Source organism: Mesoplodon bidens, assembly GCF_964165515.1.
Source record: "Mesoplodon bidens genome assembly, chromosome: 13".
In the NCBI taxonomy this organism is placed as follows: Eukaryota; Metazoa; Chordata; class Mammalia; order Artiodactyla; family Ziphiidae; genus Mesoplodon; species Mesoplodon bidens.
In genome coordinates, this window is record NC_138169.1 from 16,780,301 (window position 1) to 16,804,046 (window position 23,746).

At 42.2% G+C, this 23,746-nt stretch overlaps 3 protein-coding genes across 9 annotated transcripts in view; 1 reads left to right on the top strand and 2 right to left on the bottom strand.

The window, feature by feature from the left end:
* The window catches only part of MAPKAPK5 (MAPK activated protein kinase 5), a 38,647-nt gene extending 34,610 nt beyond the window's left edge, over positions 1–4,037 (bottom strand). Inside the window, exon 1 of one of the 7 annotated variants that reach the window (XM_081253204.1) lies at positions 3,859–4,037. Coding sequence is in view for 6 of the 7 variants with exons in the window: in XM_081253205.1 (XP_081109331.1) it covers positions 2,755–2,790 (36 nt within the window). In the remaining variant the exon portion in view is untranslated. Of the gene's footprint in view, positions 1–2,754; positions 3,222–3,858 lie in introns of those variants that run through there. The other 6 variants (XM_081253205.1, XM_081253200.1, XM_081253202.1 and 3 more) reach the window with 6 other exon arrangements.
* Positions 2,805–21,688, top strand: LOC308627285 (uncharacterized protein). Its single transcript, XM_081253213.1, has 2 exons — positions 2,805–3,728; positions 21,588–21,688. The coding sequence occupies exon 1, from the start codon at positions 2,934–2,936 to the stop codon at positions 3,540–3,542; it is 609 nt and encodes a 202-aa protein (XP_081109339.1). The 5' UTR covers positions 2,805–2,933; the 3' UTR covers positions 3,543–3,728; positions 21,588–21,688.
* The window catches only part of ALDH2 (aldehyde dehydrogenase 2 family member), a 33,091-nt gene continuing 28,804 nt past the window's right edge, over positions 19,460–23,746 (bottom strand). Inside the window, exon 13 of the mRNA XM_081253198.1 lies at positions 19,460–23,331. Within this exon, the coding sequence (XP_081109324.1) occupies positions 23,299–23,331 (33 nt within the window). The 3' untranslated portion in view covers positions 19,460–23,298. The remainder of the gene's footprint in view (positions 23,332–23,746) is intronic.

The following is a 23,746-nucleotide window of genomic DNA, read 5'->3' on the forward strand; positions in this document are numbered from 1 at the left end:
TAGAAAAATTCTAAAACTGGATTGTGAAGACAGATGCACTGCTCTATAAACTTACTAAAAATACTGAATTATACACTTACCTTGGGTGAGTTTTATGGTATGTGAATTATAACTGCAATTTTTTAATGTTTTTAAAACTAAGGAAATGAATTTTCATTAAGTTCATAAAGTATTAAAAACTGCCATATACAATAGAAAACAAATATGTAAGGCAATCTCTAATCCCAAAATGCTCATTATCTAGGTTTAGCTAAGTGACTTGGGAGTAGTGAAGTCATGGCCTATGGCAGTAGAGACAGAAATGAGAAAACAGAGCCTATGGTTGTAGCCAGTTGGCCTTATCCTAATACCTTGAAGAGTAATAGGATGAGATCTTAAAGTCCAATCCGCCCACTCTCAGGTAATCAGGCAGCAGAAGTTTAAATGTTGTGGTGAGAACCCAGGGAAATAGCTTTTCCAGCTGAACTCCAGAGGTCTCAGTTCTTACCAAATGAGGGACAGCCTCAAAAAAGCAAAACAGTGAATACAACACAATGCCACAGACCAAAAGTTTTATTTGATGTGATGCTGGCTTGCTGCCAAGGGAATATATCCTCGTCAGTACTGGTTGTTAGATCAGATATTTTCAACTCCACTAATTTGTATTGATTGGACACACCCAAATTAGTAGGAAGATTCACCAATGACCTGTTAATAAGTACATGAAGAAAAGCTAAAAAGTTTTAAGAAAACTAGGTTGGACAATAGTGACCGACTGAAGAAAACCCCAACTCTTTCTAAACCATTCTTAGGTTGCTATGAGCTAATATCCAATATCCATTGAGTTCTTACTAAATGTTAGGTACTGTAAGCACATTTAGATACATGTGCTTATTAAATTCTCAAAAAAACCCTAAGCTGAGGAGATTCTTTTATCCTCTTCTATGGATGAGGAAACTAAGTGACAAAGAAGTAAAGTGACTTATTCAAGGACACAGTTAAATGAATGGCCAGGCTGAATTTCAACTCGAGTCAACCTGGAGAAACTATAACAACCACTAAGTAACACTGCTTCCCCGTTTATACATTTGCCCACTAGAACTATCTCCCTGTTTTGCTCAAAACTCTCTGAGATTTCCCCTTCTACTCAGGGTCAAAGCCAAAGTTCCTTCAATGGCCTACAAGGCCCTGTGTGTACTGTGGCTTCCCATCACCTATCTCGAACATAATCTATACTGACCCACTACATTCCAGCCACCTTGTTGTTCCTGGGTCACACGACACCTGCACCTACCTCAGGGCCTTTGTACCCGCTGTTACCACTGTCTATAATATTCTTCCCCAAGACAGTGGAGGTTTGTTCCCTCATTCCCTTCAAAGCTCTATGCAAATGTCACCTCCTCAGGAAAGCCTTCCCTGCCTTCCTAAAATAGTACTCCCCCCTTTTTAATACTTAATTGTATCACCTGGCAATGTTTATCACCTAACTCCACCATCTAGATAGAAGCTCTATGAAAGAGGGACATCTAGGAGTCTGGCTTTGCACCACAAGTGCCTAAGACAGCACCTGGCACAAAGCAGATAATACTTCTTGAATTTAAAAATCTGCCAAATATATTTTGATTCACAACCCAATCATATAACTTTAGGCAATTCACGATGCTGTACCAATAAAATCCAAACCAAAAGAAACAAAATGTATCTATCAAAGTAGTCTTTTAGAACCTTTATTTCTATTATTTAAAATCTGATCTTCCTTAATGTGTATGTTGTGTTTTGATGCCTCGTTTAAATGGTGACTTTTCTTTGAAGTGACTGATGACTTCTATAAACTTTACCACCCCCAAAATTGTTAGATGTGTAAGTTCTTAATTAGTTATTGACTGTAGTGATTGTGTCTTGATGGGGAAAATAACCCCAAGTTGCCTGTCCCTCAAGGGAAAATGAAATTCTTAAATGCACAGAGTTGACCTAATACTGTAAAACAAGTAAATAATACATATCAAACTTTAAGATTCAGTGTTCAATTCACATAAGAAACTAATTTCCTAAGTACAGCTAAATAATTTGTCTGACTCCTGTGACTGAATGCCTCAATGTCTGCCTGTTTAAAAAAAAAAGAGTAAAAAGCAGGTTTTTAAGAATGTGTCATTTTATTTGGGTCATTTTGGAACACACATATTTGCTTTTCTTTTGGTTAACAGAGCAGTAAGTTACAGGACACCATTAGCTCCTTCTAAATAAACTTAGCGCTACCTAGGAGGAGAAGGAAAAGGAAACAGGAATAGGGGAGGGACCACACGTTAAAGTGGGAACAACTTATTTGCCAAAGGACAGGTCTTGTAAGAAGGCGATCACCTCCTTCTACAACAGCAGATTTAAAATAAATCTGGAGCGATGGGTAAGGTCCAGCTCTCCAAGTGGTGTTGCAGCAGATCATCTGAAAGCAGATTCTGATGGCACTTGGGGAATGATCGAAAACAGTAGTGGCCCCCCTCCGTCCTACGCACATCAAGTATCTCCACGCCACTCACCTTCCATTCTACCGAAGCGGGGAATCATATCCCCGCTTTAAGCAGGTAAGTCGGAGAGAGTCGGATGTCCCTCCTTACACACACACAAACCCTTCGCCCCAGTGCAGTAAAACGCAGTCCACGGAACCCAGTGAAAACCGAAACCCGGGAGTTGCTCCAAGTTCTCTCCGCTTTCTGAGGTTGGAGCCGAGAGGAATGTCACAGAGACAAAGCGGGGAGGAAGGGGGCATCTCCCCCTTACCTTGATGGCTTTCTCCATGTCGCTCTCCTCCCACATGCTCCGCGGGGCCCGCACGGCCGGGAGCAGCGGAGGCTGCGCAGCTGCCGGATCCCGCCGCAGCCGAAGGAACAAGGGGCTCAGCGATCGGGGCCCTGGGTCTCGGGGAGACGGGCAGCAGCCGCCCCCGGGGACCTGCGGGGATGACGGCCCCGGCGCCGGCTCGGCCTCGGCGGGCGGCCCTAGGCTGGGGGTGGCGGCGGCAGCGGCCCCCGGGAACAAGCCTTTGTGCTGGGCCCCGCGCGGCCGCCTCCCGGCCTCATCCCCGGCCGGGGAGGCAGGCTCCCGGGGCAGGGCGAGGCGGGGAAGGCCCCGATCTGGGGCGATGTGCTGGGGCCTCGCGGGGCCTCCGCTTAGGCCCGGGCTCGCCAGGTCCTGAGGAGGAGCCTGCGCCTCCGCCTCCGACGCCGGCACCGCCGCGAAGCCGAGGCCGAGCCCACCGCCGCCGCCGCCGCCGCTCCCGCTGCCGCTTCAGCGCCACACATCGCCGGGACACCCGCGCCGGGCAGCCCCGCCAGCCGCCCGCTTGCCGGCGCTGTGCCCCGCCTGAGCTCCGGGCCGCCCCTCCTGCCGCCCGACTTCGTGTCCCCACGACTCCACGCGCCCCTCGTCACGGTCCGCTGCGGTTTCCGAGCCGCCCCCGAACCAAGCAGTTGACTTGCAGGCGTCCGCCAAGGCCTCCCCAAGGTGGCGCCACACCCAGGATAGGCCCCCGGGCCCTCCGCAGCGCTGGCGCCGAGTTGATGACATAAAAGGCTCAGACTCGCGGGGCGGGGCTATTGGACCTCACCACCGGACTCTAGTGGCTGTGGGAGCGTTTCTCTTTTCTCCCAGCACCGCGGACGAGGTTTGTGGCGCCAGAAACACCCTGCGGAAGGAGTAGGGGATACCGACTCGTGATAGAAAAGAGGAAACGGAGGCCACGGGCGGGTCCTACGGTAACAATTATATATAATAATAGTTATATATACGGAGCGTGTATTTTACGTGAAGCTCTTTTCTTCTCTTAGTTCCTTTCTCCTTTTTAAAGTAGGCATTTGGCCTTTTCAGGTAAGTATGTGCTATTACCTGTTAACGGATGCGGTAACTGAGGCTTTCAGAGAGCGGCACTCATTTGCGCATAGCTGAGAAGTGGGCAAGTCCGAACCGGAACCCAGGTTTGTGCTCCTTACACGACACCAACAATCTGTCAAAGAACCTTGCAGGAGCTTTTGGTTAATCACCTCTTGATGCGTCTTCATCCATTCACTTATTTACTGAGCACAGCTGTGTGCCACGCCTACTCGACCCTGGGGAAACAGTAGAAAAAAGACACGGTACCTGCTCATGGATCTTATTTTCAAGGAAAGGGAAGCAGAAAATAAAGAGGGAAAAACACAGAGTTTGTGGATAGTAAAAAGAAAGTAAACAGGATGCTGAGGTAAGAGAATAACTGCGTGTGGGGGCTTTTTCCAAGTAGATGATCAGGGAAGGTCTCCCGGGCCGTAACCTTGAAGCTGAGACCTCTAATGAGAAGGAACTGTCTATTGGAAATCCAAGGGGATTTCTGAGCAGATGGAACAGCAAGTGCAAAAGTCTTAAAGTGGAAGTAAGGTAAATGTGGTCAAGGAGCAGCAAGATCATTGTAGCTGGAGCAGGGTGAGTAGCAGAGAGTGATAAAGGATGAGGTTGGAGAGGTAGGCAGGGGTTGTATCGTATACACCCTTAGGGGTCATGGTGAGAACTTTGGGTTTTATTCTAAGCCACTGGAAGGTTTTAAACTAAAGAGTGGGCTTCCCTGGTGGCGCAGTGGTTGAGAGTCCGCCTGCCGATGCAGGGGACACGGCTTCGTGCCCCGGTCTGGGAGGATCCCACATGCCGCGGAGCGGCTGGGCCCGTGAGCCATGGCCGCTGAGCCTGCGCGTCCGGAGCCTGTGCTCCGCAAGGGGAGAGGCCACAACAGTGAGAGGCCCGCCTACCGCAAAAAAAAATAAATAAATAAATAAATAAATAAACTAAAGAGTGATATGATCAAATTTATGTTTTAAAAGATAAGACTCTGCTGTATGGAGAATGAAATATGGGCAAGTGAAAGTGGAGACATGGAGAGTTATTAAAATGCTTTTGGAATAACCCAGATTATTATGAAGCTTGAACTAAGAAAGTGGCAGTAAAGATAGAATAGATGGGTTTATGATATGTTTTGGAGATAGAGTTGAAAGGGCTTCCTGAAGGACTCCACGTGGAAGATGAAAATAAGAAACAAATCAAGGGGACTTCCCTGGCAGTCCAGTGGTTAAGACTCTGCACTTCCACTGCAGGGGTCATGGGTTCTGTCCCTGGTGGGGAACTAAGATCCCACATCCCACGTAGCACAGCCAAAAAAACAAAAACAAATCAAGAATAACTTCCAGGAGACTGCCTTAAGCAACTTGCATGGATGGTGGTGCCATTCAGTGAATGAAAGACTCAGATGAGAGTGAAGGCAGGGAATCCAGAGTTCTTTTTTATCTGGTTAATTTGAGGTTCTTGAGTAACGTACCAGGGAATAAGTCAAGTATTTGACTTATTTAGTTGTCCTCTTTGTTGGCCATACACCTACAGTACATTCCTCAACCCCCTTAAAGTGGCCATATGCCTATGCTCTCCCCCAGTGGAAAGTGAGCAGAAGGGATGTGCACATACCCAGGCCTGGCCCAGAAAATCTGTCAACAGATGCTCTTACTTACTCTGCCAGCTGGAAGATAATGACCAGGTCCTGGAGAAGGCAAGGCTTTAAGATGGAAGATACCTGGGTGGAGGAGAACTCTGCCCTGTTGACCTAAACACCCACTCAGCATTGTTATATGAGGAGAAAAAAAAAAAAAAAACCTCTTGTGTTGAGCTTTTATCTATTTACTTTTTTTTTATTATAGCAGCTTTGCTTATGCTACCTAATACAAATAAGAACAGTGATCCAGCAGTGAACTTTGGGAGAAAATTTTGAAATTACTTGAATTTACATTATCTGTAACAGTTAGGAAATAGAAGAAGGTACCTTGGATTCATTCATTCATTCAGTAAGAATTTATCAAGTGCCTCTCTGTGCCAGGCACTGTGCTACATAGTAGAGATGCAGAGATGAAATCCCTGCCTTAAATGTTCTGAGTCTGGCAGTTAAACTTATGGCTGTTAGGCTTCTTTCTCTCCTATTCTCTTGCTTATTTGCTCTGAGGAAAGCCAGGTCAAAAATGTGAGCTGCTTTATTAGTTTCCTGGGGCTGCCATAACAAACTACCACAAACTGGGTGGCTTAAAACAACAGAAATTCTCTACAGTTCTGGAGGCCAAAAGTCTGAAATCTAGGTGTCATAAGGGCCATGCTCCCTCTGAAGACTCTGGGGAAGAGTGGAGTCTTCCAGCAGTCCTTGGCATTCCTTGGCTTATAGGTACATTATTCTAATCTCTGCCTCGATCTCCACATGACCTTTTCTGTGTGCCTCTGTTCTCTCTTCTTATGAGGACACCAGTCATTGGACTTAGGGCCCACCCAAATTTAGTATGACCTCATCTTAACCTAACTAATTACATCTGCAGAGACCCTATTTCCACATTCTGAGGTTCCATGTGAACATGAATGGGGGAGGGGATACTAGTCAGCCCACTATAGTTGCCCAATAGAGGGCTCCATGTGTCAAGGAACTAATGTCTCGCCAACTGTCAGAACCTGAGGCCTGGCCAGTGGTCACATAAGTGAGCTTAGAATGGATCCTCACCTAGTTGAACCCTGAGATGACTGCAGCCTTGGCCAACAACTTGATTGCAACCTTCTGTACCAGGGGCACCCAGCTAAGCTGTGTCCAAATTCCTGACCCACAGAAACTGTGATAATAACTGTTTTTAAAGCACTAAATTTAGGGGCAATTTGTCATGCAGCATAGATAACTAATACAGATTTTGGTGCCTGGAAATGGGGTGCTGTCGTAACAACTACCTAAAATGTGGGAGTGGTTTGGAACCAGGCAGTGGACAGAAGCAGGAAAGATTTTGAGGAGTATGTTAGAGACAGCCTAAATTATCTTGAACAAACTTAGTAGGAATCTGGACTTTGAGGATGCTGCCAATGAGAGCTCAAAAGGAAGTAAGGAACATGTTATTGGAAACTGAAGGAAAGAGGATCCTTGTTATGAACTGGCAGAAGGTTTGGCAACAGTATCGTCTGCAAGTATGTGGAAAGAGAAAATGTTCCTAGTGAACTGGGTGATCTAAAAAGCAGTTACCAAGCAGAAGGTGCTGCCTGGTTTCATCGTGCTTCTTTTAGTAAAATGGGAGAAGAGAGATAAATTATTGAACAATAAGGAGTCAGGACTTGATGATTTTGAAATTTTTTAGTCTCTCTAGATGGCAACCAGGGCTAAAATTAAGCTAGGGCTTTCAAGCAAAATCAAATCCAGGGTCCTGTAAGGAACACAGGATCTGTGTTTGTCAGTTCAGGCTGCTATGACAAAATATGGCCCTGCAGATGCATGTCTTCTCACATGCAAAATATATTCACTTCATTCCAACAGCTCCAAAGTCTTAACTCTTCAGAATCAACTCTAATGTCTAAAGTATCTAGATACTATTGGACTTCCCTGGTGGTCCAGTGGTTAAGACACCATGCTTCCATTGCAGGGGGCATGGGTTCAATCCCTGGTCAGGGAACTAAGATCCCACATACTGTGTGGTGCGGTCAAAAAAAGAATAAAGCTTTCCTTAAAAAAATAAAGTATCTTGGGCTTCCCTGGTGGCGCAGTGGTTGAGAGTCAGCCTGCCGATGCAGGGGACGCAGGTTCAAGCCCTGGTCTTGGAAGATCCCACATGCCGTGGAGCAACTAGCCCTGCAAGCCACAATTACTGAGCCTGCACGTCTGGAGCCTGTGCTCCGCAACAAGAGAGGCCCTGATAGTGAGAGGCCCGCACACCGCGATGAGGAGTGGCCCCCACTTGCCACAACTAGAGAAAGCCCTCGCACAGAAACGAAGAGCCAACACAGCCATAAATAAATAAATAAATAAATAAATATTTTTTAACAGGGCAAAATTCCTTTTAAAAAATAATAAAGTAGCTAAATACTATCTAAATCAGATATAGGTGACACTCTAGGTATGATTCATCTTGAAACAAAATTCCTCTCTAGCTGTGAACCTGTGAAACCAGATAAGTTATCTACTTCCAAAATACAGTGGTGGGATAGGCATAGGGTAGACATTCTCATTCCCAAAAGGAGTAATCAGAAGAAAGAAAGGAGTAATCACAAGGAAGAAAGGAGTGATGGGTCCCAAGCAAGTCCAATTCTAGCAAGGCAAATACCTTTAGATCTTAAGGCTCGAGAATAATCCTCTTTGGTTTGATGCTCTGCCCTCTGGATCCACTGGGTTGTGGTCCTGCCTTTGCAGCTCTGCCCAGGCAAGGGTCCTGCCCCGATGACTTCAGATGAAGCCTGTCTGTCCTGTTGAAACCAAGGTGATGGCCCTGATGATTTCTGAATTGCTTTTGGGATCATTCTTCCCCTTTCGTGAATAGTGCACATTCATAGCCAAGTAGCTTTATCATCCTGTCCTGTAGAATCAACATCTGAAAGCCTGCCTTCATTTCTTCCCATCTCAGTCCCCTTCAGTACAAACAGGCAGTGTTTCTGTTCCTATAATCCAATAATCTCTTATCATTTGATAGTCCATCCACACCCTTCAGTGTTCTCTTCCAAACACATTTGCTCATTTTTGGGGATATGGACAGGCTGAGAATTTTCCAAAGCATTAAATTCTGATTCCCTTTGCTTAACAATTCCTTCTTTAAGTCATCTCTTTCCTTTCACATTTTATTGTAAGCAGTCAGGAGGAAGCAAGCTACTCTTCAAACACTTTATAAATCTCTTCACTGAATATTCATTTTCTTTTTTTCACAAATATGACTTAAATATTTAACTTTGATCTTTTACTTGCAGCAGGATTTTTTCTTTTTTATTAAATTTTATTGGAGTATAGTTGACTTACAATATTGTGTTAGTTTCAAGTGTACAGCAAAATAATTCAGTTATTGAATATTCATTTTCATTGCTCTCCAGCTGTACCTTGCAAAAACACTAGGACACAGTTCAGCCAAGTTCTTTGCCACTTTATAACAAGGATCGTCTGTTCTCTATTGTCCAACAGCATGTTCCTCATTTCCCTGTAAGACCTCAACAAAGTGGACCCTACCATCCATATTTCTGCCAACACTCTGTTCATGATTATTTATGTGTTTGCTAAGAAAATGGAAGCTTTCTCTCCAGCTCTCCTCTTTTCTTTCTGAGCCCTCACCAGAAACATCTATCTTTCTAGCATGTACTTCCAAATTCTTCCAACCTCCACCCTTTCCCCAGTTCAAAAGCTGCTTCCACATTTTTCGGTAATTGTTATAGCAGCACCCCACTTCTCAGTACCAAAATCTGTCGTAGCTTGGGCTGCTATAAGGAAATACTGTAGACTGGGTGTCTTTAAATTAGACATTTATGGGTGTGGCCAAGATGATGGAGTGGGAAGACCCTGAGCTCACCTCCACCCATCAGCACACCAAAATTACAACTATTTACAGATCAACTATTGATGAGAATGACCTGAAGACTAGCAGATTTTCCACAACTAAAGATGGAAAGAAGGAACTACAGGGAATTCCCTGGAGGTCCAGTAGTTAAGACTCTGTTTTCACTGCCGAGGGCCTGGGTTCAATCCCTGGTCAGGGAACTAAGATCCCACAAGTTGTGCAGGGTGGCCAAAAAAAAGGGAACCAAAACCAGGCAGATAGGAGAGGCAGAGATACAGTATAGTTAAGACCCACACATTCAGGGTAGGCTATCCAGAAGAGTCCAGCCCCAAAACATCTGGCTTTGAAGACGAGAGGGGCTTCTGTATGGGAGAGCCAGAGGGCTATAGGAAACAGACTTGGCTCTTAAAGGACATATGCAAAATCTCACATGCTCTGAGACCTAGTACAGAGGCAATAATTTGAAAGGAGCCTGGGTCAGACCCACTTGCTGATCTCGGAGAGCCTCCAGGAGAGGCAGGAGGCAACTGGGACTCCCCATGGGGACACAGACTCTGGTGGCAGCCATTTTTAGGAGCTCATTCTACCATGACATTGGTTCTGCCAAGTGTCATTCTGGAGTCCTCCTACTAGCCTATTAGTACCAGGGCCTTACCACCACCAGCCAGTTGGGGATCCCAGGATCCCCAAGCTGAACAGCCAGCCATGCAGGGATCTGCCCCACCCACCAGTGGGCCAGCAGCCTCCACACAAGGCAGGGCCTGGCAGCCAACTGGGCTGGAGGCCAGCCCTTCCTACCAGTGTGCTCAAAGTAGTCAGCCCCTTGACAACAGAAGGACCCATGCAACCCACATGGGGGCACCCCTAGAGCATATAGCTCTGGTAACCAGAGGAGAAGATGCTGCTAAGCCCCATAGGACATCTCTTATATAAGGCCACTTCTCCAAGATTGAGAATTGTATCCAATCTACCTAATACATAGAAATAAAAACAGAATTAGGCAAAATGAAGCAATAGAGGAATATGTTCCAAACAAAGGAACAAGGTAAAACCCCAGAAAAAGACTAAGCAAAGTGGAGATAAGTAATCTAACCATTAAAGAATTCAAAGTAATCATTATAAAGATGTTCAATGAACTCAGGAGAAGAATGGATGAACACAGAAGCTTAACAAAATATAAAGAAGAACCAAACAGCTGAAGAATACAATAGTGTAAATAAAAAATACACAAGAAGGAATCAACAATAGAATAGATTATACAGAAGAACAGATCAGCAAACTGGAAGACAGAGTAGTGGAAATCACCCAAATTGAACACAAAAAAGGAAAAAGAATTTTGAAAAATAAGAATAGCTTAAGGTACCTCTGGGACAACATCAAGCACACTGAAGTTCACATTATAGGGTCCCAGAAGGAAAAGAGAGACAGAAAGGGGCAGAGAACTTACTTGAATACATAATAGCTGAAAACTTCCCTATCCAAGGAAAGGAAGCAGACATCCAGGACCAGGAAGCACAGAGTCCTAAACAAGATCATCACAAAGAGGTCCACACCAAGACACATTGTAATTAGAATAGAAAAAAAATTAAAGAGAGAACATTAAAAGCAGCAAGGGAAAAGGAACTAGTTACATACAAGGGAACTCCTATAAGAATGTCAGCTGACTTTTCAGCAGAAACTCTGCAGGCCAGAAGGAAATGGCACAATATATTTAAAGTGATGAAATGAAAAAAAACCTACAACCAAGAATATTCTACCCAGCAAGGTTATAATTCAGATTTGAAGGAAAGACAAAGAGTTTTACAGACAAGCAAAAGCTAAAAGAGTTCAGTACCAATAAGCCAGCTTAACAAGAAATGTGAAAGGGACTTCTCTGAGTGAAAAGGAAAAGACCACAGGACTTCCCTGGTGGTCCAGTGGTAAAGAATCTGCCTTACAATGCAGGGAACGTGGGTTCAATCCCTGGTCAGGGAACTAAGATCCCACATGCCACGGGGCAACTAAGCCCACGCACCACAACTACAGAGCCCACGTGCCCTGGAGCCTGTGTGCCACAACTAGAAAAGAGAAAACCCACACACCACAACTAGAGAGAAGCCTGTGCACTGCAATGAAAGATCCTGCATGCCGCAACTAAGACCCGATGCAGCCAAAAATAAAATAAATAAATAAATAAATGATAAAGAAATCTTTAAAAAAAGAAAAGACCACAACTAGAAATATAAAAATTACTAAAGGAAAAATGTAAAGGCAAATATACAGTAAAGGTAGTAGGTCAACCACTTATAAGGCTAGTAGAAAGGTTAAAAGACAAAAGTAGTAAAATTATCTATATCCATAATCAGTAGTTAAGGGCTACGCAAAACAAAAAGATATAAAATATGGTTTCAAAAACATTAAATATTAAACGCAGTGGTGAGTAAATATGCAGGGTGGTTAGAATGTTCAAACTTAAGAGATCAACTTAAAATAATCACATATGTATATATGATTGTTATATATAAACCTCATAGTAACCACAACCCAAAAATCTATGATAGATACGCACACAAGAAAGACAAAGGAATCCAAACATAACACTAAGGATAGCCATCAAATCACAGAGGAAGAAAGCAAAAGAAGAAGAAACAAACAAAAGAGAACTACAAAAACAACCAGAAAATAGTTAACACAATGGCAACAAATACATATCAATAATTGCTTTAAATGTAAATGGATTAAATGCTCCAATTAAAAGATTTAGAGTGGCTGAATGGTTAAAAAAAACCCAACAAGACCCATATATATGGTGCCTACAAAAGATTCACTTCAGATCTAAAGACAAACAGATTGAAAGTGAGGGGATGGGAAAAGGTATTCCATGCAAATGGAAATAAAAAGAAGGTTGAGATAGCAATACTTATATCAGACAAAACAGACTTTAAAACAAAGACCATTAATGAGACAAAGAAAGACATTAGATAATGATAAAGGGATCTAGCCAATAAGAAGATACAACAATTATATATGTACCCAACACAGGAGCATCTAAATACATAAGGCAAATATTAACAAATATAAAGGGAGAAGTTGACAGTAACATATCATTGTAGGGGACTTTAACGTCACACATCAATGGACAGATCATCCAGACAGAAAATCAATAAGGAAACACTGGCCTTAAGTGACACATTAGACCAGATGGACTTAATAGATGTAAATAGAACTTTTTATCCAAAAGCTGCAGACTGAAAATTCTTTCCAAGGGCACATGGAACATTCTTCAGGAAAGATCATGAGTCTCAATAAATTTAAAAGAACTGAAATTATATCAAGCATCTTTTCCAGCCACAGTGATAGGAGACTAGAAGTCAACCTCAAGAAAAAAATGGCAAAAAATACAAACACGTGGAGACTAAACAGTATGCTACTAAACAACCAATTGTTCACCAAAGAAATCAAAGAGGAAATTTAAAAATACCTGGAGACAAATGAAAATGGAAACACAGTGATCCAAAATCTATGGGATGCGGCAAAAGCAGTTCTAAGAGGAGAGTTTATAGGTATACAAGCCTACCTCAGAAACAAGAAAAGAAATCTCAAACAACCAAACTTTACACCTAAAGGAACTAGAAAAAGAAGAGCAAACAAAACCCAAAATTAGTTGAAGGAAAGAAATCATAAAGATCAGAGCAGAAATAAGTGCAATAGAGATGAAAAAGGCAACAAAAAAGATCAATGAAACTAAGAGGTGTTTCTTTGAAAAGAGAAAATTTAGTCAGACTCATCAAAAAAAAAGAAAAAGGGCTCCAATAAATAATTAAAAATGAAAGGGAAGTTACAGCCAACACCACAGAAATACAAAGGATCATAAGAGATTACTACAAACAATTATATGTCAATAAAATGGACAACCTAGAAGAAATGGATATATTGCTAGAAATGTACAATCTACCAAGACTGAGGCAGGAAGAAATGGAAAATATAAAGAGACCAATTACCAGTAATGAAATTGAATCCATAATTTTTAAAAACTCCCAACAGGGACTTCCCTGGCAGTCCAGTGGTTAGGACTCTGTGCTTCTACTGCAGGGGGCCCGGGTTTGATTCCTGGTCGAGGAACTAGGATCCTGCAAGCTGCAAGGCACAGCCAAAAAAAAAAAGTGAAAGAAGACAGACACAAAAGGTCACATACTGTATGACTCCACTTACGTGAAATATCCAGAGTAGGCAAATCCCTAGAGACAAAGTAGATTAGTGATTGCCAGGGGCTGGGGTGGGGGGAGTGGGGGGGATTAGGGGATGACAGCCAAGGAGTACAGGTTTCTTTTTAGAGCAGTCAAAATGTTGTAAAATCTATTATGGTGATAGATGTATAATTCTGTGAACATACTAAAAGAATTCAATTGTACTCTTTAAATAAATGGGTGAATTGTATGGTATGTGAATTATACTTCAGTAAAGGCATCTTAATGAGGAAAGGGGGTGGAGGAAGAAGGAAGGAAGGAAGAAAATGGGAAGGAACCATCCTTTCTTGTGATAAATCAGTGCCTCCCAAACTTTAATGCACAGACTGACCCCTGAGGAGCTTATTAAAATGCAGGTTTTGATTCATTAGATATGGGGTGGAACCTGGAAATCTGCATTGCTAAGAAGCTGCCTGGTGCTATAGATGCTGCCAGTTGGTCCTGGACCACACTGATGAGTGAGTGTAGACACCTCCAGGGTGCCCATCACCCAACAGCCCCTGCTTAGGGGATGGGCTTAACATCTAGTGAGTACCATGTGGCCCCAAACTGCAGCCACAGCTGACTGGCTCAGGACTGGACTTCTGGGCCAAGCTGGACCTATCAGAAGCTCATGGGAACTGAGACTGGAACATTAAGCCAGCCGTGAGTCGTGTTGTCCAGGCTGAGGCAGTCATCGTCTGCTGCATGAATATTAAAGCAGTGAAAGCCAATCTGCAGAGAAAGGAGAAGGCTGTGGAGAGAAGCAAAGAAGAGCAGCATCCAGTCTCTTGGTACTTGCCCTGCCCCAAACATCTCCCTTCTGCTTGATACTGAGATTGACGTCTCGACCCTCTGAGTGTCACCGAGTCGTCACTTAATGGACGTTTAAGTTGTTTGAAGTTTTCTGCTATCACAAATAGTGCTTGGAAAGAGCATTTAGGAAACAAACATATTTTGTCCACTTGTCCATTTGTTATCTTGGAAAAATTTTTAGCAGTGGATTCCTACCAGAAAAGTCATACCAAGTTATATTCTCCTATAGTAGGGGAGCATGCACTGGTTTTTTACCTAAATTTCTGTTCCTCAAATATAGCATAATAAAATTTGACAGTCTGTGAATGGAAAGTTCTAGCATTTGCTGAACTTGACTCAGTTCGAATCCTTCAGCCTCTCAAGAGTTGGAAGGGACCCTAGCAATCATCAAGTCCAACCCTGTGCCCACAACGCAGCTCTGCATTTCTGTGGCTCCTCAGCCCCTGCTGGAGCACTTCCCTTGACCTGGCGTGAACCTTCCCACACGCAGCTTTTTCTGCCCATTGCCAGAGACTTCCTGCTTGCTTCCCTCACTGTTCACTGACTGGCTCGGGTCTCTCCTTTGGGAGCCACAGAAACATCATCCCTCTTCTGGGACAGCTCCTCAGATGTCTCACTTGGTCGTTTTTTTTTTTTTTTTTAAGTATTATTTTGGTAAAAACTGTAAAACATCAAATTTACCATCTTAATTATTTCTAAGTGTATAAATTAGTAGTTTTAAGTATATTCACAGAACTTTTTCATCTTGCAAAAGTGAAACTCTATACCCATTAAACAACCACTTCACTTGGTAGCCTTTTGAAGCCCCAAGGGGAACGTAAGATTATGAAAAGGCACAATTTCCAAAGAGTTACAATATCTCATTTGACGACTGTGATTCCCACTTTTCAGCTGAGAAACAAGACACAGAGATGAACATGACATATTGATATAGCTTTAAAAATAAACCATTAAATGCTCAGATGATTATGGTGATGATGGTTTTTATTGTTATTGCCAGGTAATATACTGAATTGATATCCTTATCTCTACCCTTTGCAATGGAATTGAAAAGAGGGATCAGTAGGAGTCAGAAACGAGTGAAGGGCAGGTGCTATCTTAGTCTATTCGAGCTGCTCCAACAAAATGCCACAAACTGGGTGGCTTAGAAGCAACCGGAATGTATTTCTCACAGTTCTGGAGGATAGAAGTCTGAGGCCAGAGTGCCAACATGGTTTGGGTGAGGGCCCTCTTCCTGGATCATAGCTGGCATATAAGAGTCTCTAAGGAGGCAGAGTAGGACCAGGAAATATCACCAGCTTCCCCCAGGATACTCCTGTTCCTCAGATGTTCCTAGTGTTGTCAAAAGCTCCCACAAGTATTGGGTCAGTGTGTGTCAAATGAAATTCCCTGTATTAGGTAACTGAACTGTGGTTACTTAAGGGAGTATCCAAGATAAAAATTCAAACACATTAAAGTATTAAGAAGTAATGGGCATGATGCCTGCAACTTACTCATAGATGGTCCAGAAAAAAGAGAAAATATATAATGGGAGTTGGGAAGGGGGGTAAGAAGGGATAGAGCAAGTGGGAGAAAATGCTAAAAATGGATGAATTTGGGTAGAGCATATGAGAGATGATTGTACTTTTCTCAAAACTCTTAAGTTTGAAATAATTTCAAAATAAAAAATAAAGAGCAAACACAAGTCTTTCTGAAGGAAGTTCAGATCCCTCTCATATTAAGGAAATGAGGGTTTCTGTATGGAAGCGTCAAAGAACGACCTGATACATTTTTTCCTCAGGTGGTCGTTCTCAAAGTGTGGCCGCCAGACCAGCAGCATCAGCATCACCTGGCACTTAGTAGATACACAGTAAATACTTCTTCCTGGGGCCACCAGATTGGGAGCCAGGGGTATATTTCACTGAACATTTTTTTTACCGTGTTTGTTTATTTCCTTTTCAGAAAAGGGTTAATAAAATCAATATAAATGAATATCAGTTCCCTTTTATTCTTCACAAAAGAGCTGAGTGAGAACTGGATGTTACTGTAGGGATCGTGAGGAAATGGAGGCCCAGAGGTAAGGCAGCTAATTTTTTTAAATTAAGGTAAAACTCACATAACATAAAATTGACTATTTTAAAGTAAACAATTCAGTGACATTCAGCACATTCACAGTGTTGTGTGACTATCACCTCTATCTAGTTTGAAAACATTTTCATCATCCCCAAAGGAAACCCATATCTATTATCTGTCCCCTTTCCTCCTTTCCCCAGCCCCTGGCAACTACCAATCTACTTTCTGTCTCTATGGATTTACCTATTCTGAACATTTCATAAACATGGAATCAGACAATATGTGGCCTTTTATGTTCAGCTTCTTTCACTTAGCATCATGTTTTTGAGGTTCATCTATATTATAGCATGTATCAGTGCTTCATTACTTCTTTATGGTTGAACAATATTTCATTATGTGAATGGACCACATTTTGTTTATCCATTCATCTGTTGATAGACATTTGGGTTGTTTCCACCTTTTGGCTACTGTGAATAGTACTGCTGTGAACATTTGTGAACAAGTTTTTGTTGGAGTCCCTGTTTTCAGTTATTCTGGGTATGTGACCCTGGCCTCTTGATTCTCTCATTGCATTTGCCTGCTAGGTATTGCCCACGTACAGTCATGTTATATGTAACACCATCTTTTGTTTTGTTTTGCTTGTTTTAACCTTTTTTTTTTTTTTTTTTTTTTGCGGTACGCGGGCCTCTCACTGTTGGGGCCTCTCCCGTTGCGGAGCACAGGCTCCGGACGCGCAGGCTCAGTGGCCATGGCTCACGGGCCCAGCTGCTCTGCGGCATGTGGGATCTTCCCGGACCGGGGCACGAACCCGTGTCCCCTCCATCGGCAGGCGGACTCTCAACCACTGCGCCACCAGGGAAGCCCTAACCATTTTTAAAATTGAAGTATAGTTAATTTACAATGTTGTGTTAGTTCCAGGTATACAGGAAAGTGATTCATATATATATATATATATATATATATATATATAATATATATATATATATTATATATATATATATATATATTATATATACTTTTTCAGATTCATTTCCACTATAGGTTATTACAAGATTTTGAATATAGTTCCCTGTGCTATACAGTAGGTCCTTGCTTATCTATTTTATATATAGTAGTGTGTATATGTTAATCCCAAACTCCTAATTTATCTCCCCGCCCCCCCACTATACTCTTTAGTAACCATAAGTTTGTGAGTCTTTTTCTGTTTTGTAAATAAATTCATTTGTGTAACACCATCTTTGAAAGACACCAAACTGGTAGGTCTAGCCTATCAGCTCTCAGAGAGGATAACACTGTAGTTGTACTTATTGACCACGAGGTGGCGCCTAGACTTAGAAAACGCCTCATCAGCTCGGTTCTCGGGGCTGCGTAGTTCCTTGTGTCCTTTATTCAGCCATTTTCTCTTGGGCACTGGGCAAGGCTAAAGGCAGAAACAGCAGCTTTACACCCAATACTCCTGTGACTGACCCATATCCAAATACCCAGAGAGATTAGGTTATAACCTGAGAACTTTTTGCTTAGACAGCTAGTGTTCTAACTGGTTTCTGTCACTAAAAGCACAAGGAGATTAATGTGTCTAGGATGTCAGAATCAACATTATAGACATTTCTTAATAGCTAGCATTTCCTTTGTTATTTGTCAGTTTAAAAAACAGATTCTCTTACAATTACAATGAGTCTAATTCACAGGAACTGGGGGCAAGAAACATTACATTTCTCTGTTTTCTCCAATTCACCCCAACAGGGGTTTTGGCAACAGTGAAATATTAAAAGGTCGGCAGTAACTCGGGAAACTCTCCAATCTCTATGTCTTCTTCAGATAAGAGCACCAGTATTCTTTGGGGGATCCATCCCTCCCTCATTTTCAGCCCAGATGGACTAGAGGGGACTCCAGTCCTGGCCACAAGGGTGGACCATTATGACTCAGGTCTAAGTGAATCATCACATCGCAACCCTCTGGCCACAGTGACTGGTTGAGGGAGGGGCAGGATGTCACATCAGCTGGACCAATTAGCATGAACCGCTTTGCTGGGGCTAGCAAAAAGGGACTTTCTCCTAGCCAGTGGACTTGAGTCTGGCTGGGTGTGAGACGAGAGCTGTTGAAGCCAGTTGGCTCTTCTAAGGATCCAGACCCACCAGAACCAAAATGGGTATGGTCTAAAAATGAAGCCCACCTGGCAGAGGTGGAGCCAAGAGATGGAAACTTTTTGAACTTCTGAATCAAGCCATGGCCAAAGCTGAGATGTCAGGATTTTGGAATATAGGAACCATTTTTTTACCCTGGTTTGAATTTGGTTTTCTGACACTTGCAACTAAAATATTCTTCAGTAATACACTGTCTGTTCAGAAAATCTTCCCAGTACTCTCACCCTACATCATGAGATTTGGATTAAATTGGTGGTAATGTTAGTCATAGGAGAGGCATGGCCCAAATTTTTGAGGGTACTGTTTCACATCATGGTAGGGATTGCTATTTGCCTCCCCAAATCCATTTTCCTTTTCTTCTTTAGATTTAAGAACTTAAATTTTAGCTAGGCACGCTGATCCCTGGCTAAAAAGACAATATTCCTTATCCTTCTTTGCAGCTAGATGTGGCCATGTATCTTAATTTTGTCCAAAGACATATAAGTGGAAGTTTTGTGGCCAACCTCTGGGAAGTTGCCTTATAGAGAAGAGTGTCCCACCTTTCTTTGTCCTTTTTACCATCCTGCTCCCTGGAATGTTGATGTGATGGCTGGAATGTTAGCAGCCATATTAAACCTTGAGGATGAGGGTCATATTCTAGGGATAATGGAACATTGAAATAGTAGGATCCCAGGTTGCTTAAAGACTTTGTGGAATCACATTAATAGCCCTTAACTGCCCAACTTTGGACTTCTTTTACTTGAGAGAGAAATAAACTTTTATCCTTATTTTAGTTGTTATTTTTGCCTGAGAAACATGGACTGGGAATAAAATCAAGGAGTGGAAGAGTCAGAACCTTGTAACTCAGTGAAAGAGACACCAAACTAGGTAATATAATGCTAGCTTTGCCTCTATAGTTCCTAATTCACTGTTCCTTGTAACCAGTAAAACAAAACGTTAAAAGTGTGTTTATTATAATTAACAAAATAAATATTACATTAAAAAATATGTTTAGTGTATGGAGGGTGACAAAGCTCCCAACACTGTAATCCCACAATCTGGGAGTGTCTAGTCATTTTATCGTGACACTTCACTTTAGTGCAATCGCTTGTTTCATTATCTCCACAGCCAGACTAAGCATTGGGAGCCAGTAATGTCACCAGCATTACTCCCTAAGGAAGCAGTTACCTAGCACAGTACCCAGCCTGTGATAAGTGCTACTTAAAGACTTCCTGAAACAAGGAATAGATAAATAGCACAGTACCTAGCCTATGATAAGTGCTACTTAAGACTTCCTGAAACAAGGAATAGATAAATGAACGGAAAAAAGGTAAAATTTTAAAAATCAAAAAAAATTGCCAGAATGATTTGTTAACACATTGCTGCAAGGGGATGGTAATCTCAGGTCCCCCCATTTATCTCCTCCAAGTTGGCTTGGGCAGTTCCCAAATCTTGTCAGAGAAGCAGTGAACCGAAGGCTATGAATTTGTTCAGTCTGAACTGCTGGAGGGAGACTCTTGGCGCTGGGATGTACAAGGAATCCCGTTTCCCAAAGTAAGCTTGCCCACCAGTCGTGTTATTGAGATGATTTCAGGTGGTACAAAGGCAAACTCTGTCTTAATGATTACATATTTGTAAATTATCCAAAACTTACAAATATGGCCAAGAAGATAAATGCATGTCCTTTCAAAGTCATGCCTAACCCCATTTCACAGGCCCACCCAATGATTTTCTCATTTTCTAGGACAAGAGTCAGCAAGCTACGGCCAGGAAACCAAATCCAGTCTGTGGCCGATCTTTGTACGGCCCTCAAGCCAAGAATGTTGGTTTTTCCCCCATTTTTAAAGGACTAAAAACCAAAAGAGAAAAAAGAATATGTGACAGAGATGTTATGTAGCCTGAAAAGCCTAACATGTTTATCACCTTGGCCTTTTACAGAAAAAGCTTGTCAACTCTGCCCTAGGAGATCGTAGCATTGTTTGAATTTGCTGTTAACTAATTAAGAGCTCACTCTGTGAAGTGACCTATAATTTATATATAGATTTATGTCCAGTACAGCTGCAAATGATTTCTATCTGGTAAAAACAAAATGCTCATGGTTAGTTACTGTTTCTTGCTTTATAGGACATTAACCAGTTTTGTATCTAACCTAGCAATCTTTTTTTAAAATTATTTTTATATATTTTATTTTTGCCTGTGTTGGGTCTTCATTGCTGCAAAAACCTTTATTAAAATGCCCACAAATGGCCAGTTCCTCGGTGATTTTTGAACCTGCTTCATCATCTTTTCTTTTTAATTGAAGTATAGTTGATTTACAATGTTGTGTTAGTTTCTGGTGTTCAGCAAAGTGATTCAGTTATTTATATATATATATATATATTCTTTTTCATATTCTTTTCCATTACAGTTTATCACAAGATATTGAATATAGTTCTTTGTGCTATACAGTAGGACTTTGTTGTTTATCTACTTCATCATCTTATTAATTAATGAGTAAAATCTTTGACCTGTGTTCATCTTATATTCACATAGGGGTCATGTTTTTAACTTCTGAAAATCAGACTTTGACATGCATTTATTATTGCTTAGGGTAAATATTTAGCAGATAATAGTGGTACTCCCATTTACATAAAGGGCATAAATTATAGGCAAATAACCCAGGCTCAAACCTTCAAGAATTTAACTTCTGGCAAGAAGCCTGGAAAGCAAGTAAAATACGTGAGTACTGTCTAGGGAGCATTCTTCCCTGCCTGCAGGGGCCCTTCTTATCCTTCCATGATGTCATTACCTGATCGCTCTCATTGTCAATATCTGGCATCTATATTATAATCATCACTTTTGAGAGTCTGTTCCCCTCACCAGATCCTGAGCTTCTAGATAGTGTCTTACAAGTCTTATTCGTCTTTGCATCGCCAGTACCTAGCGCTTAGTAACCTCCCAGTAAGTGTTTATGATGGATGCATGTGTGAGGGGCGTGACCTTTTCTCCCATCAGGCCAAGCTTAGGCCAGGCATCCCCTTTTGCACTCTCAGAACACCCTCTTCATGTTATATCCCTATGTTTAATGCCTCTCTCCCCAGGTAGATGCAAGTGCCATGGGGACAGGGACAGACGTTTCAGCTGACCTGGTGCCACTCACTGCATACCACCTTAAGCCTAAGAAGCTGCAGAGAAGATGGGAGAACGGGGGTGAGCTCAAAGCTTTGCCCTTTGCTGCTCGGTTCACACGTAATGGCACTGTTGCTGCTGCTCATCATCAAAGCTAAAATACAGAATCATTTCTTGAAGCAACGTCAACTGGAATATCCCATTACTGCTGACTGGTCATAAAATCCTTGTCTCAATGAGGTACACCTATTTCAGCTATAGAATGATTAATTTGTATACATATATATATATAATCTAAAAGATTAGCTTTACTTGTATTTCATTATTTTAAATTTAGTAACATTGTTTCATCTTTTATAATGTCTTCTATTTATGGCAGTTAAATGCTATTCTTTTTAGGTATTGCAGTAAGGTATTTTTCAAAATTTTTATCTAAATAAGAGTCAATTTAAAGAAAAAAGTAAATGATAGTACAGGTATATGCATATATGACAAAAATTGTGAAGTGCTATTCAAAGCAGTCCAATTAGTCTCTAGTGGAATAGGGATCGCCTATCAAGATGTGGCTTAGCCTCAGTGAAATAAAGCCAGGGGTCAACCAGTGAGCTCCATCACTCCCTGACACTGTCTGCAAATATTATACAGGTGTTTTTTTCTCAGGAAAGGAACAAACTTTCCCTCAAATTCTTAAGGAATCTGTGACCCAAATGTGATCACTCACAAACTATTACTGTGATTCAATTCTTTTTGCTCACTAAGGAATCTTCTGATTCCTAATTTACTAATAATACTGATTACTAATTTGCCAGGTCCCTTGACTAAAGTAAGGCAGTGTTCTTGATACAAGATTCAAAAGGTCCGGCTATTGGAAATACAGACCTCACTTAAAGTGAGTAAGCTGACATCTGGTTTTCAAATTAATCTCTTATGAAACTGGTCCAGCAGGAATCTGTCTCATTTGTTCTGACCAAGTTTTTGAACTTAAAACACTGAGAACCAACCTTGGGTGTCAAGTGTGTGTTTCCTGGTTTTACCTCCCTCTCTCTGAGGGCAGAGGCTGGGAGTCTTGTGTAGGTGTCGTCCTCAGTGTGTCGTACAGGGCCCACCACACATGGGCAGGCCGGAAACATCTGTTAACTACGTGCAGGAAACAAAGGCTATTTATCCACAGTAGGGGATGGGTGACAGTTGTTTACAATGTGACATACACACAGAGGGGACAACATATCTATATGACAGCATCTCCTTGGGTTGAGATGGGGGAAGAGTTACCTAAAAAGTGAAGAGCAGCACTGTTTTTAATGAGTTTTAGTCCAGAATACAAAGCAAGGTGCTAGTTGCTGCTTCAAAGATGGAACAGTGGTAAACAATGGCTTTTTCTTCCCCCATTAAGGCAAGTTACAGAAGTGTTTCAGATGGACAGGATGAGATACTTGAATCTATCTTTGAAAAATCACCCTGAAAGCTAGTAGTATTGTTGCAGTTTAAAAGGCTTTCCATATACCCTTTGCCCCACATCCACCCTATTTATTGATTCAAATTCTGGAACTTTCTTGATCCAAGAGATTTTTCTGGCAGAATTTCTCTTTTGAGACCTTTAGCATGCAACGGCCATTTTTCTTGGTTTTGTTGCTTATCTCCTTGAACTTTCCATCACTGGATGAGTAAAGCCAGCATGGTTCTTTATGAGTTCTTCTGAGGAACTTTGACTGTGACCTGTAAGAGGGGTGCAGAGAAGCTGTTAAATCTTCATGCTTCCCTTTGGTCTGCAGGCCCCCTCAGCTGGGTGCTGCCTGAGCTATAAACAGAAGGGCTTTCCTGACTTCTAACATCTTGATGGCCAGTGGCCAATCCCAGCAACTGCTAGGGCTGTGTTCTGCATGAGATCACACTCTGCCTCCCCTTGACCTAGTCATTCTCAACCAGGGGCAGCTGTGCCCCCCAGAGAACAATGGGCAATGTCTGGAGACATTTCTGATTGTCCCAGTTGGGGCGAGGGTTGCTACAGGCATCTAATGGGCAAAAGTCAGGGATGCTGCTCAACATCCTACGCTGCACATGACAGCCCCACCACAAAGAATTATCCAACCCCAAGTGTCCACAGTTCCAAGGCTGAGAGACCCTGACCGAG

Bases quoted from the DNA above. Each gene is read 5' to 3' on its own strand.
- LOC308627285 (XM_081253213.1), top strand. From the start codon at position 2,934: ATGACGGCCCCGGCGCCGGCTCGGCCTCGGCGGGCGGCCCTAGGCTGG.